The sequence below is a fragment of the Carettochelys insculpta genome, chromosome 12 (genome assembly GCF_033958435.1).
Source record: "Carettochelys insculpta isolate YL-2023 chromosome 12, ASM3395843v1, whole genome shotgun sequence".
NCBI lineage: Eukaryota > Metazoa > Chordata > Testudines > Carettochelyidae > Carettochelys > Carettochelys insculpta.
The window spans coordinates 14359677-14375301 of record NC_134148.1 but is presented as its reverse complement, the minus strand read 5'-3'; the positions used below and the strand labels follow the sequence as shown (position 1 = coordinate 14375301).

General features: G+C 43.8%; 1 protein-coding gene across 1 annotated transcript in view; it reads left to right on the top strand.

Annotated features, from left to right (window-relative positions):
- FAN1 (FANCD2 and FANCI associated nuclease 1) overlaps positions 1-15135 on the top strand; it is a 31843-nt gene extending 16708 nt beyond the window's left edge. Inside the window, exons 6-13 of the mRNA XM_075006396.1 lie at positions 1619-1727; positions 2711-2830; positions 6160-6324; positions 7557-7722; positions 9099-9202; positions 11718-11912; positions 13028-13156; positions 14922-15135. Of these exons, the coding sequence (XP_074862497.1) occupies positions 1619-1727; positions 2711-2830; positions 6160-6324; positions 7557-7722; positions 9099-9202; positions 11718-11912; positions 13028-13156; positions 14922-15059 (1126 nt within the window). The 3' untranslated portion in view covers positions 15060-15135. The remainder of the gene's footprint in view (positions 1-1618; positions 1728-2710; positions 2831-6159; positions 6325-7556; positions 7723-9098; positions 9203-11717; positions 11913-13027; positions 13157-14921) is intronic.
- Positions 15136-15625: the final 490 nt, after the last annotated feature.

The following is a 15625-nucleotide window of genomic DNA, read 5'->3' as shown; positions in this document are numbered from 1 at the left end:
CTCTGAATCAGCTCTGTATTCTACATGCCAAAATAAAGGAGAACAAGAATCTATATTTACTTGCCATAGTTTATGCTTATGGCTGCTAGGCAAACAGCAATCAGTAGAATTTAAAATTCACAAAGACCAAAGTAATGTTGCAAGGGTTATGGGAAAACATCGGTTATTCATCTGTTGAAATTTCCAAGTGGGTGTTATTCAGGAAGCATTACTAAAGATCTGATACCTGCATTTACATGTGTTGTTGCTCACGTCCATCATCATTTTTCATTTTAATTATGTCAGCTATCTTGAAAATCATAACCCTATGTTTGCCATCAGATTCCTTCTCGGCAACTGACTTAAAATTTTATTCATGGAAGGTCTCTTTGTGATCTTTTTCATGTTGAAGTCAACGGCAGAACTTTCTTTCAGTGAGACTAGTATCATGCCCATGCCAGCGGTTGGCAAACTGTAGCTCTGGGGCAGCCATTTTCTTAAAAAAAAACAACCCCCCCACAACCCTGAATTTCTGAAGAAACCAAAAGGCCAGTGGGGCAGAGGGTTCAGGCAGGCTACCTGCATGCCCTGTTCCTATGCTGTGTCTGCAAACCACTCCCAGTCGTGGCAGGCTGCTGGCACATCTCTTGCGCCCCTCCTGAGGGACGAGGTGACACTGCATGTTGCTTTTGCCCCCAGCACTGTCCTTACAGTTCCCATGGGCTGGGAACCAACCAATGGGAGCTGTGAGGATGGTGCTTGCAGGTGCAGGCAGCACACTGAGACTTGCTGGCCACCTGCAGGGTGCATGCAGAGATGTCAGCAGCCAGATACTTTCGGGAGCAATATGAAGCCATGCAAACAGCCTGCCTTAGCCCTGCTGTGTTGCTGAGTGGAAGCCACCTGTGGTAAATACCTGCTGGCTGGAGCCTGCACCTCACACCCCCGCCCCAGCTCAGAACACCCTCCTGCATCCAAACTCTTCCCCAGACCCTACACTCCCTTCTGCACCCAAATCCCTTGTACCAGCCTGGAATCTCCTCCATCAACAAACTCCCTCTCAGAGCTCACACACCTCAACCTCTCCTGTGCCCCAGTCCTCTGCACTAACCCAGAGTTTTGCCTGTGATGTGGCTCTCGTAATGTTTTGGTTAAAGACAAAAGCAACAGACACTTCTTTCAAGGTTGCCAATCCCAGGTGTATGTCATCAAAAAGACAGCTGATATCTGTAGTTAAATGTACTAGGGCAGGAAAGGTTAATTCAGCCTTTGTCCAGCTGTTTGTCTACTAGCTGATCTTCTGGCTTGGTAGAGAGAACCTGTAAGTAAACGCCAACCAAACAGAAACCAACTACACAAATTTTCTTTCAACTAACCTATGTTGCATGAACCTTTCATTTCATAGGTTGTTGAACCAAAGGACCTGGATGCCAGAATATTAGAATTAAATTATTGCACCAGCCACCTTAATTCTGTCACTTGCTAACTTTGGAGTGATAGATGTACTTTGTACTGCATTTTTGTACATAATGTATTTTGTTTTTATAAGCACTCAACTATTTGTATTCTTCCCCCAGAAAGAGTCAGAACAATTTGCATAAGTCATTCTTATTTAAATGATCTATGATCGTTTTTTAAGATACCATAGGGACTTACCTGAATATCTGCGACATTTTACGGTTGGGTGGATGTATACAAGGATCCTCTCTCGAGGGGTTGAAATACTGCAGAGACTTCACATGTATGAGGTAAAGGTGTAATACATGACAGTTGTTCATTTTGAATTGCTAATAGTTCTGGAATTAAATTAGTATAGCTGACTATTAGATATAAAAATCTCTACATTTTTCTTTAGGTGGCAGCCTTACTACATCATAACTGCACAGTGTCAGACCTCACTAAATGTTGCATGAGGGTTTGGAATTGCAATAGTCAGTGAAGTTTTTCATCTGTTGTATAGCTTTAGAGATGATAGGATATGGTATAACTTTGCTTAAAAGTAACCCATGAAGAAGAAGAAAAAGCTTGCTGTTTTTCTTCCTGCATTAGGAGCTATAAGGAAAGCTTGGAAAAAAAATTTTTTTCCACACTATTTTTTCACTTTTTTTCTCTTGCATAACAACCTTGGAATTTGACTTCCCTGTTGTTGCTGGAAGACTGTGGAAGGCTGCAGATCTAATTGAAGATTACTATATGGCAAGAATCTAGCACTGAGGAATTGTTAGACCTTAAAAAGATATCGCCTTTTTCACTAAATTTCATTACCACCTTGTAAAGTCAGACTCTTCGGAGGGGTAAAGGTGGGAGGAAAGCTGAATCTGAAATGCTCTACCGATGCAGTTGAGTACTAAGAATCTCCAACTCAAGAGGCCAATGACTGGGAATACAACTTTTATAATATAAGAGAGAAAAATTGAGGAAATTATCCTTTTTAACGAAAAAACAAACAAGCAAATTTCAAGCCTTTTTGATATATCCTAAAGAAACTAAAAAGAGAAACGACGTTTTCCCATTTATAATTGACCCGTATGCTAAATGACTCGCTATATGTTCATAGGAGATCTTATAGAAAGGGATGTTTAAAGGGTAAAAAGGACAGGAGCTGAGCATTACTGAGAGTTAAAGTAGCCAGTGGGGGAAAGGGTAAGAGTAAGTCTACTGTGTTATTACAGCACCATGGAAATGCTCGTTTTTCTGTGTCATCTAATGGAAGAGTTTTGCCTTGCTATAGGAGGCTGTGGAGGAGCTGCAGAATCTTTTGTCTCAGGAAGTGTATTGTACTGACAGCAGAGGACGATGGTGGGATCGACTGGCTCTGAATTTACATCAGCACTTGAAACGCACTGAGCAGGTATCCCTTAGCTGCGTACTCTACTGCTGGAGAACAGTACCAGCTCGGTGTTAAAACCACTGTGCTTGTATTTTATATGAGTGGGGTTGCTGGGCCGCATTACATACTTCTGTGTAACTGTGTTCTTCAAGGTTGTGGAAAATCCACATCCCTGAGGCTGTGTCTAAACTGTGGGGAACTGTCAACAAAACATATGCAAATTGCATGGTGACCGTCCTGTTGGGAGTGGCTTTCCCAACATTTGTCTCAGCCACACAGGGCAAATGTCAGGAAAAGCCCCTGTGTTGAGACATCCCTTATGCCTTGTGGCACGAGGTATGCAGGGATGTCCTGGCAGAATGCTTCCGCTTTTCCAAGAGCGGGCTGAGAAAAACAGAAGCACTGTTTGGATGTGGCAGTCTAGACATAGCCTGAGTGGCATAATTGTACTGACTTTAATGTCCCAGATGGACAGTGGTATGGCTGCAGGAGGGCAAAGGTGGGGTTATTAAGGTGATGGGAAAGCTCTTCCCCGTAGGTTTAGAAGTCTTTGACAGAGGTGCTGCAGTGGCATCACCGCACTGATGTAATCTAGACCTGCCATTTGCAGTTTGTATAAATCTCTTCCGAAGGGCAGTTGATAGGCTTCTCTTGTGAAGCGGGCTAGTCTTTGAATACATCTATACTATAGCATAAGCCTGGGCGTGAGCAAGGTTTAAGCCTAATGCCCCTTGCATCTACACTGCAAGTGTGCTACCCTGGGGTCCCAGCACCCTGCAGGATTGGAGGGTCCAAGATCAAGTTTACGCTGGTACCCAGGGTCTGAGCCCTATTTGAGTCCCCCAGAAGTATCTCACAATTTCGAAGGGGTGGCTTTCTTAGTCCTCACTATCCCTACAATCAGCAATCAACTCAATTGAAAACTCCCTTTCCTTAGCAAATAACATTAGCTCAGGCCAGTGTTAACACATTCTCTTCTGATCACGAATCTTACAAGAAAATTATCAGAGAGCCTCCTGGGTTTGCTGTGTAGAGTGAGCCAACCAAGCTTTTCGCAAAGTCAGCTGCTTCCCAGTTTGTGTAAGGTGGGCAAAAAAGTGGTCCTAGGAATAGAGCGATGGATGTGAGGGGTAACCTGGTATGGCTGTCTTGCTTTATTTGCACTCTAGAGCAGCTGAGAGTGCCTCCCCCAACCCAGGTACACGTACTTCTGCTAGTTTGGCTTGAACTTGAGCATTAAATGAGTGGTAAAGCTTCTATAGCACTGGCTGAGATTCAGGCTAGATCTGTAAGCTAGTGCAACCCAGATGCAGCAGGCACACTCCCAGCTGCAGCATAACCATATCCTCAATGCCCTGCTAATGGCCAAAGTAGGTACAGAGGTTTGACTTTGCCACCACCTTTGAGCTAATTGACCTGGTCCATTAGCTCAAGTAGTAGAGACTCCTGCTTTTAGATTTGGGGTTCCCAGATTCACTCCCCACAAACAGCTCCTCTGGCCATGCCTGAGCCCTAGAGTTCTCACGCCACACCTCTGAACTACCTCCAAAATCCATGCAGAGAAAGCACAGCCCATTAGTCTCACATAGGCTACGTCTACACATGCCCCAAACTTCGAAATGGCCACGCAAATGGCCATTTTGAAGTTTACTAATGAAGCGCTGAAATGCATATTCAGCGCTTCATTAGCATGCGGGCGGCCGTGGCACTTCGAAATTGACGCGCCTCGCCGCCGTGCGTCTCATTCAGACGGGGCTCTGTTTCGAAAAGACCCCGCCTACTTTGAAGTCCCCTTATTCCCATCAGCTCATGGGAATAAGGGGACTTCGAAGTAGGCGGGGTCCTTTCACAAAGGAGCCCCGTCTGGATGAGACACGCGGCGGCGAGGCGTGTCAATTTCGAAGTGCCGCGGCCGCCCGCATGCTAATGAAGCACTGAATATGCATTTCAGCGCTTTATTAGTAAACTTTGAAATGGCCATTTCGAAGTTTATGGCCGTGTCTACACGTGCCCCAGAGGGACAAGTTAGGATCCAGAATAAGGCATTGTAAGGGCCATGTTTATCCCTGCTGTGTGGAACTCTATAGGTTGTGTTCGAAGGAGGAATTTGGTCCACTTTTTCTGACATCCCTGCTCCTCCAGGGGATGAGTTTATAAAAGCACATTAATTGTACAGTGAGCAAACTTGCTGTCTAGCTGCTTGAGTGATGCAATTCAGGCTTTCGGAGTCATGGTGTCCATGGAGACAGCCCTTGAGTTTCTAAGTGATTAGTTGTCAGGCGGCCAAAGGAGAGAAATGTAGCAGAGCTTGGGAATGGCATAGCTTGTCTGGGTGTAATGATTCTATAAGGCCTGACACAACACTCCAGCGCCTTTCAGAGACATTTGCAGCAAACTGCAGTGGAACTGATGGTACCAATTCACAGCTCTGGGTCTGCCTTTGACCTCCACCCACTTTCACTGAGCAGAAGCATGAGACATCACTGTAGTGAAACAGCCAGCCCCAGAGGTCTGTGTGCCTGACTCCAAATGTTGTGGCTCCGCTCACTAAGGCTATGTCTGCACTGACACTGGGGTGTAGAATATCTACCCTGCCCCCCTAACCTTAAGGTACATGGCTCTCTATGTACCCAAGCTGTGCCTTCTCACCTGCTGTTTTTAGCAGTGTAGTGGCCTGCTTGCCTTGCCACTGCTAGGAATAGGGAAGACTCTTGGGAGGCAGCGGGGAAAGGATTTGCAGCTCCTTACTGCGAGAATCTTTCCCTGCTTTCCCCCCCCACCCCGCCCCAGATACTTATGCTAATGTGTACAGCTACACACTGCAGCATGTAGCTACATTGTACCCTACGTTCTGCCATCGGTGTAGACAAGGTTGTTGTGTGACCCAGTTGCCCCTACTTTAACCTACCCCATCTGTACCAGCCCACTCACAGCTAGTGTGGAATCTCCCTTGCTGGTTTGCAGATAGAGCTGCAGACCTGGGGAGCTGACCTGTTTTTATGTTATAGTTGTTCCTCGCTTTCATCAGACCCTAGTTGTGCTCGCACTATATAGATCTGTAGTAAGACAGAGTCTCTATCCTAAATAGTTTACAGTCTAAATAAAATAAGATAAATAGGAAGTATTATTTTTACAATATAATTGTGGTGGTGGTGGTTGTTCTGCCTTTTCACTGGTACCAAATATCACGTAAAAGGTGTTTCTTCAGTATAAGAGTGAGAAGGGGAATAGATTCCCCTCTAACATCATTCTGTAGCCTCTGGTGCTTTTCTTTTTTTGTACTCTGTTCATCAGATGTTCCTTCAGGCTAAGTAGAAATAGACTCTCACATTCTTCTCCTTGGCTCCTAGGCTATCGAATGCATTACAAAAGGGTTGTCTGATCCCTTTGTGCGCACAGGCCATCGTCTCTCTCTCTACCAGCGTGCACTGCGATTGAGAGATTCACCAAGCTGCAAGAAATTCAGGAGGCTCTTTCAGGAGCTGCCTGTCATAACTGTGGAGGAAGTTACACATGTGAGTGAAGTGCCACTGGTTCTTGAGAAGCAACCTATTCCTGCAGTCTTTTCCCTCTCACTGGGATGGTAATCCTGGACAATAGGGGCTTGTCTACACTAGCTCCCTACTTCGAAGGGAGGGTGGTAAGTAGGGCATTGGGAGATTAGTAATGAAGTGCTGCGCTGCATATGTAGCACTTCATTAAGCAGATTTCTCCCCACGGCAACTCCGAGGAGTTAAAGTTCGAAGTGCTGGCTTGCGTGTAGCTGCGGCTCACCTGCCGGTACTTCCAACTGCCTGGGCTACTTAGAAGTCCCTTTACTCCTGAAAATTTCATAAACTCCCAACACCCTACCTACCATCCTCCTTTCGAAGTCAGGAGCTAATGTAGACAAGCCCTTTGTGTATTTGTGTATACTTCCCTGCATTTTTATTAAATGCTCTTTAACACAATGGGCCCTACCCTCCACTGGTTTAAATCAGCAGAGCTCATTAAGCCTCAGCTTGCCATGTGTAACATGGTAATAGATACTACCAAGCTCACTGGGGGTTTGTTAGCCTTATTTGAGGGGCTTGTGCAAATGCAGGACTGATAGAATCAGGTGTTTGATCCATAGAGGGAGGAATTTCCACATTAACATGGATATTATTGTACTCCATTCTCCCCTGTCCTGTGTTGTCATTTATACTTGTGCACAATTGGTGTAAAGCACATCAAACAAGTGATAGAATGTCACACCCAGTGGACATGGATCAGTCCTGTTGTGTGCTAAGGTTTGATTTGCAAATTTTTTCAAAAGCCAAGTAGGAGTGTGCTTCTTAAGTTCATAGTTATTTTTTGTGTATGCAGCCTGCTAGATATCATGAGTGAAATTCTGGCCCTGTTGAAAGTAGTAAAACTTTTTTTCATTTTCGTACTTGGGTCATCAGGAGTCTACTTTGTGTCCTGACTCCTAACATTTCCTTCAAGCCAGAAGCTGTGCTAGTGTGATTCCTTTATGAACATTTGCTCGTTCAGTCTGATTTGCCATCCAAAAATTGACTGTTAGCAAACAGCTGCAAAGGAAATGTCAGCTTAAACTCTGGATTCTTTATTTTTAGCTGACCAATTTTTTTATTTGTTGAAAGTGTGTTTCTTTTTGTAAAAGCAGTGCTAGGGAGCTGTATATCCCTTAGCAGAGACTGAGACATTTAAGTAAGGCTGCTTGCATTTAATATTGGACATTAACTAGCTATGTTGATGTATTCAGGTTACAATCAAAGGAAAGATGTGTCCTCAGACAGGGGTGGGAAAATCTGTGTTTCTAATCGATGATGTTGATCAAGAAGAAGAGGAGGACATCACTCTGTACACAGTCATATGTTCAGTTGAGGAGCTGGCGTTAACACATTACAAACAGAATGGCTTTGATCAGGGTAAATTTTTTTTTTTTTTTATACCAATGCAGTCATGTTAAGGAATGGAGTGAGAGCATGTTTTAACCCAGCTTTAGCAGTTCATACTCCCACTATTTGAAAGTCAGTGAAATGTTGTTGATTCCCCCCCCGCCCTTCCTAAAAGTAGCTGGAAGTGATACTTCTGAGCCTTTCTCCTGGACTTTTCTCCTCCACATTCCAGTTGCAGTTTTGAAATGGAAAGTGCAATTCTTTTTCTAGATCTCCTAGTCCATTAGAAGTTTCTCATATTTTCTTTCAGATCAATAGGCCTTTACTTAAATAGTTTTATTCACACTATGTAGGAGTTTGTAAATGTCTGTGTCACTGCCAGCAGGAGCAACAGTGGATCTAGGAAGCTGCATAGAAGAGGATTTTATAGAAATCCCCTTATGATTATCTAGGCAAGATGATCATCGCTCCCTTTCCTTCAGCCATTTCAGATTCATTGCAGTGAACAATAGACATGCACACCTCTATTACAAAGAGCATCAGCAACGGTTTTAGTTGAAGTCCCATAACAGATTCTTTTTATTTTGTTTTCAGTTGCCCATGACTTCGTGATATTTACCATAATCCCCCAGTTTCAGACGGATTAGGGGACTTGTAATCTTTTTCTTGTTTTATCTGTATCTTGGCAGCAGCACTTTGAGTGCAGTAAAGCAGAGTAGGCAGACATTAAAATTATCATGGATTAACAAAGGACCAAGAAGCCAGGCGTTGCAACAACTCTGAGCCAGAGATCTAGACAATGGAGTGGGGAACCAAGTGAATCGTCTGTCAGACTAGTGAATTAGTGAGGAAATTATAGAAAACAGTGGAACATCCAGTTTTGTCATGCATGCTGCACGGTGTATAGTGAGTGTTGCTAGATTCCCTGTTTCTGCCTTGTACGTGATGACATTTTACTATGATGTTATCTCCAGTTAATGTGTGCTGCCAGCTATAAAACTGAACTTTCTTGGCATCCCCCTTTAAAATGATAATTTCGGTGGAGCAGCTAGCCTTTGCTGTAGCTTGTTTGGGGTATTAAATGAGGTTTTTAAGGCTTGGAAATGTCCACAGTATACTTTTAGTAATGTTAAGAAGGGTCTTGGCTTGATTTTTATTACTTTAGTCAAGTACATTGGCATTTAAATAAAGAGCCTTAGAAAATTCTGAAAGTGCTATCAGTGCCGTTAAAATGCATTTTATTACATTTTGTTTAGTGTTGACAGCATGTTTATGTAATCCTGAACATAATAATTTGCTTTTTCAGGTGAGGTTGCTTTATCTACTCAGAGATTGATTGAAATGTGCTTGTCTTTGTTTCCAGGGCTGGAAATCTGAATATGATTTCTTTTTTTTTTGTCCTTCAGGGATTCATGGAGAAGGGTCCACATTTAGTACACTCTATGGGCTTCTAATGTGGGACATTATTTTCATGGATGGCATACCAGATGTCTTCAGAAATTCTTATCAGGTATTTGTGAAGGCTATTTTTCTCTTTCAAAATCTTTTGTTTACAAAAATAGATAATCATGATAAAGCATCTATTAAAGTCTGTCCTGGACTCACAGTGTTTTATCTGATGGCAATTGCAGACAGACTTTGGCATTAGTTTGTTTGTATCACCTGCTATTGCTGATATATATAGAAATGGTTGTTTCCTGTTACTGAATATTCTTCATTACTAGTTGGTAGCAGCTTGCTCTGGCAGGCACAGTTGGTGGGCAGCATTAATTTACCTTTGTTAATTGTTCTTGACTAAAATCTGCCTAATACAGAAGGCCTCAGATGTCCATCTTTTTTCCATCGTGGAGGTCTCATGCACTCTAATACAAATGTACAGGTGCTCAAATATGTGGAACCTCAAAAATTAATCTTTTGGTGACCTGTCCTGTCCTTTGAGTTGAGAGGCACAGGCCTAAAAAAACCAATTTTCGCGATTCTAACGTAGTGCAAACATACAGACAGTTGAGTGAGTGATCTGCATGAGTTTCAATGATTTCTACTAGTGCTGCTTTCTGCTGTATTTAAATTCTCCTGGAGTCCATCCTGTCATAAATGCATTCCCTTTTATAAAATTAATCTTGTTATACGCACATCATTACCATATAAAAGGCCCTCACAGCTGCTTATAACCAGGATGACTCAGTATTGAACCATACACAGCAGTCTGTGTACAGCTCTTTCACAGCTGGGCCTTTTGTGTGGTCAGTTTCATTTGTTAATGGAGCTTAAAAGTGGCAGGAAGCTTGCACCTCAGCAGAGAAGAGAAAGAGTGTTACCTCTCCCCCTCTCTCTTTATTCTTCCTTCCCTGTTTCTGGTTTTACAGTGTGCACTGCTGTGAGCTCCCGTGAAGCAGGAAAGTGAGGAAAATTGAAATACGGGTGTCTGAAGTGCTCTGCAAGCATGAGTCCAAAATCCAAATTTCAGTCATTATCACTGAGCAGCCAGTATATGCACAGAATAGATGGAGGAAGGGAACTCTGGGAGCTGGGAGTTTCCAGCCTGAAAACCCCTCTGTTTTCTAGAGCCTTTGTTTTCTCTGCAGACGGGAAAATAGAACTAGTGCTCTCTTCACATCCTATGGAATGGCACACTGCTGTACAGTATGTAGCGATGTTTGAAATTCAGTATGCTTTCTGGAGACACGCGTTCTCCAGACTGCCATTTTCTTTATCACTCATTTTACAGGGGAATAATTTTCTTTGGTGTCCATGTCCTTGATTGTAACTTTGGCTGGTTAAGTGGTGCCTGTGGGAGCTGTAGGTTCTCAGTTTTTCTGGTGGATATTGAGATACATCAAGGTAGAAGAGAAACTTCTTATGGAGGGGTGGACAGTAATTTTTGATGGGGGCCCACACCAAGATTTTAATAAGTGATCAAGGGCCTCACTTTTCTGTGGAAGGAGAATTGGGTCTGGGATGGAGGTTGGCTGCAGAAGGAAGCTTGAGATAAAGGTGTGAGGTGCAGGATAGGGTGCGGGGTCTGAGATTGAGTTTGGATGAAGGAGAGGGTTGTGACCTGGGGCAGGTATTAGGGTGTAGGGTGCAGGAGAGTCATAGGTGCAGGAGAGGATACTGGCTTGGGGGAGGGATGTAGGAGTAGATCTGAGAGGGAGCTGTGGTGTGGAGGAGGAGGGTGCAGAGGGTTTGGGTGGTGACCTGGGACAGGGAATTGTGGTGCAGGATCCGGGAGGGGATGTGGGTGCAGAAGAGGATTCTGGCCTTAGGAGGGGGTGTAGGTGCTGGGAGGGAGTTGGGGTACAGGAGAAGATGAGGTGTCTGAGGCAGGCTGTGACCGGGAGACTCCTACCTATGCAGCTCCCAGCCATCAGCACTTTCAGTCACGCTTCCCTGCCTGCTAGTCAACAGCCCCAGACTGCTCAAAGCATACGGCTGTTGTGTATGGCTCTTTGCACTGCAGGGGGAGGGCTTCATGTGCTGTCCTGGTCCCCAGCAATATCTCCCAGCTCCTGTCGGCTTGAAGCAAGCCAGATTTTGCTGGGGGCAGGGGACTGTGGGAAGCTCTTCCCTCCCAGCTCACACCACAGAGCGCAGACAGCTGCTTTGAGCACCACTGCCCTGTACCACAAGGGAAAGCTGCAGGCTGGATTAAAAGGCTCACGGGCTGTGTCCTGCCTGCCCCAGCTCTTATGTTAAACTTTGCTAAATTAGCAAGATCCTAGAAATGACTGCTTCACCTTTAATTAGATGCTGTGGTTCATTAGACCAGTATGTGAGGCTCTTGATCATGGCTAGTGTTTGGTGCCGTAATCTTGAATGTGCAAGTGAAGTGTAATCTATTCCATTAAATTAAGTTTTTGATGACTGCTATTTAAATTACTTTAAACCCCCAGGATTCAAGTTCAGTTGTAACTTGTAGCACAAGATTCAAAGCAGAGCATTTACAATCTGAGTCTTCATTTCTCTAAGTGCCCTTAAATTATTGTCAGGCTCCAGCTGCTGAGGAGTGTTCCCATTTTATACAGGCATTCCCCCTGGACTTGTATACTGACAGCTTCTATGAGAACAGGAGGGATGCCATTGAATCCAGACTCCAGCTGCTGCATGCAGCTTCTTCGGAGACCCTAAAAGAGATGATTGCCAGTGTGTGGAATGCCCAAGAGGGAAAAGCAGCGGCACTGGTTAGCTGGGAACGGTTTACTTCCCTCCAGCAAGCTCAGGTAACATAGCAAACATCTCATCACACTTAGGCCTAGATTCATGAAGGAGCTCAGGCCTGGTGACTGTCAGTATGGCCATGTCTAAGTTTTAGGTGCCTGGACCATCACTGGGATTCACAAAGCCTGAGTAGTGCCTCTGCTCCTGGACAATGAATCGGTAGGTGGGGAGAGGGATAAGGTGTCTCTGAAAGGGATTTACAAAAGCCAGCATGCTAGGTAGCTTCTTGTCCAAGCCAGCCAATAGGAGATGACAAGGGGAGAGAAGTGCCTAAATTTGTGCCATAGGGAGACGCCTCCCTCTGTTTGGGATTCCTGGGGAAAACCTACTCAGGGCAAGAAGCTGGGCAGTGTGAAGGGCCATCTATCTCATATATGGTTGGGTTACTCGCCCGGTTCAAGTTCCCCTCCGATCTGTCACCTTTTCAGTGAGTGCTCTAAGCACTGATCCATGGACATCTTGTGGGGCTCGCTCAGCCTCTCCCATTGGAGCTACTCCTTTTTGCATATACTTTTAAAAAGAAATTGGAGCAGGGGCACTGGATCCTGGGTCGCCCACCTTCCAGCTGTGTGCGCTAACCATCAGCTTGTAGTGCCATTCTCAAGCTTCCTCCGTCTGGTCCAATGATTCTTTCATTATTTATCCACCAAGAAACAGCTCCAATGCTGGGTCAGAGAGCGATTCCATTTTGAATCCAGCCCTTAGTGTTAAGTCTCAGATGTATCCAGCTACCTTAAGACTTGTGTGGCCCTCATTGCCGTAGTATCTGAGCACTTCACAATACTTGATATGCACCCCAGTGAGGTATTTCCATTTTACAAACAGGGAACTGTTGCATTAAGTAGCTTCCTCAGGATCCCTCTGGAATTCTGTGTCAGTCTGAGGTTCCCAAGGCTTAAGCTGTTGCTTGACCCAGTGCTTTCTTTTGGTCCATGGCAATACTCTGAGACCCTGTTTTCAGTTTTCCTTGGAAAAGCATAGGAGGATTGTTGCAGGGAATATGTGAGATGTGTTAAGCAAATGGTAAAGAAGAAAACAGAAATGACATAAAGTTGACCTACTTTTGCAAGACCGGAAATGGAAACGTAAAGATGTTTCTTTATTAATGCTCTTACAGAGTCTAGTGTCTTGCTTTGGGGGACCTTTTCTAAGCGGTGTATGTAGGAGACTCTCGAAAGATCTGCGCCATTGCAGAGGCGGTCTTCCTGATCTAGTTGTGTGGAGTACTCATGAGCACCGTTGCAAGGTATGTTCCTAGCTTTGACATACTGGGGAATGGCCTTCTAAATTTAAATCGAAATAATTTCTCTCTGTGCTATTTAGGATCAAAAGAAGAGCTTCAATCTGTCACAAGTGTCCTGACTATTTTTTTAAATTGTGGATCACATCCTATTCATAGGCCTGTGGGCTAGCTTGGCCTGCATAACACTGTAGCATACTGATGAGATTTTTAGCTTGACTTTTAACCCAGTTATTAGTTAGACAAGACTGACCACAGATGATTGTATTCCAGTGACTTCAGTGTAGTAATGTTGACAGGTGTTCAGAGGCTAGCATAATATAGCTGTAGCAAAAAATGATGAGTTTGGCTAATAGGGGATAAGTTGCATGGTAACTTGAAACACACATTTACCATTCACGTATATTTTAGCATAGAACTGGCAGGAACCTGGAGAGGTCATCAAGTCCAGACCCCTGCACTAAAGACCACTGTCCTTCCCTAAGCAATTTATTCTACTGCTTAACCATTGTGACAGTTAAGAAGTTTTTCTTGTAAAAGGCAGGGGAAAAGGTAGTAAGCACAAACTTTGGCCAGCACCTGGTTGCTCTCATCTTTAAGTGTAGGGGCACGCCAAAAGTTTTTAAATAGCCAAAACTAGCTGGCTGGGTCATTTCCATGAACATGAGGCTGTTTAAAGTTTGTCTTCATGTTCAGAGTTCTTGTTTGTTCTGCTGGAAGAGGCTCAGATATGGGGGTCCTCAGGAACTGTGGATTATATAAAATGCTTTAAACTTGGTTGTTCAGGATACATAGGTTCCAGAGTCTGCTGCTTTGCCCAACAGGATTTTCTACTGTAACTCTTTTACTTAATAGTCCTTTACCAGATAACTTGTATATACAGGTTGATTGAATGCTGCAACCTGACTTTGTAATTAAACATCATCCTTTAATGTGATCATTTGTTTAAAAACTGCACCAGCTTCTCCTAACCTTTTAACAGCTGTTGCTGGAGTAAAGGGTACAGTTGTAGAATACTGGAAGGGGTCATCAGATCCAGTCCCCTGCACTCATGGAAGGACCAAGCACCATCTAGATCATCCCTGATAGATGTTTATCTACTTTGCTTTTAAAGGTCTCAAATGATGATTCCACAACATCCCTAGGCAATTTTTTCCACTGTTTAATGACTCTGATAGGAAGTTTTTACTGTCTGACATAAACCTCCCTTGTTGCAATTTAAATCCATTGCCTCGCATCCTACTGTCAGAAGTTAGAGAATAATTTTTCTCCCTCATTTTAACACGCTTTATGTATTTGAAAGCTCTTATGTCCTCTGTCTTCCCTTTTTCAAACTAAACAAACCCAGGTCCTTCGATGGTCCCTCGTAGGTCATGCTTTCTAGGTCTTTAATCATTTGTTGCTTTTCTGTGAACCTTCTCCAATTTGTCTTTCTTGAAATGTGGTGCCCAGAACTGGACACAGTATTCCATTTAAGGTCTGATCAACACAGAGTAGAGTGTGGAATTACTGCTTATGTATTTCTTACACCTGTTAATGCCTCCCAGAATGAATGATTGCTATTTTTTGCAACAGTGACATACTGTAGACTCATATTTAGCCTGCAGTCTACTATGACCCATAGATGCCTTTCTGCAGTGCTCCTGCCGAGACAGGCATTTTGTAAGAGTATGAATGCTTTTATCCAGACATCTGGTACTGTGTGCCTTGATGATGATTTCACATTCTAAATCCAAGTATAGGATTAACATTTTTCATGTTAACATTTCAGTTGGTGGAAGTTAAAGGTCCCAATGATCGCCTGTCACACAAACAGATGATTTGGCTGAGTGAACTGAAGAAGCTGGGAGCTGCTGTAGAAGTTTGCCATGTGGCTGCAGTTGGTGCTAAGTGTAAACACCTCAGTTGAAGAAAACTGCCTTCACTGTGTTGGCTGGAGGGAAGGAATTCATGAGATTTAAATAAATAAAATGAACATGTGCTAATGGTTGCTCCTATTTTAAGGACATGATACCAAAACCATGTCTGTCTTCAGCTCAGTGTTTTTGACTAGGCCCAGACAAATGGCAATAATGGATATTTTAAGATACTAGCTTGTTTTGGAAAACCCCTATCAAGTCTCTACCAGCTGAAGAGAAATAAGAGCTCAAGATTTTCTTCTAAATAACACTGAAGTGATGTAGGGGATCTGGTTTGCCGCATGTAACCAAAATGTGCGAACTCAAAGTAGGTTCTGTAGGCACAAGGAGAGAAGCCATGCCTCCTTCACCCCCCTGCAAGCCCATCTGTGACCTCACTACATTCCTTCTGGCTAGAGGTACAGCTACAATGCAGTACAGATGTGTAATTTCCCATCTTGAGCAAATGTGCATGAGATGGTAGCTCAAGGCCACACCTACATTATGCAGGCAGCTACCTTACACCCCTCACAGTGGCAGTACTGAATGAAACCCAGGTAGCAATTACACATCAGAT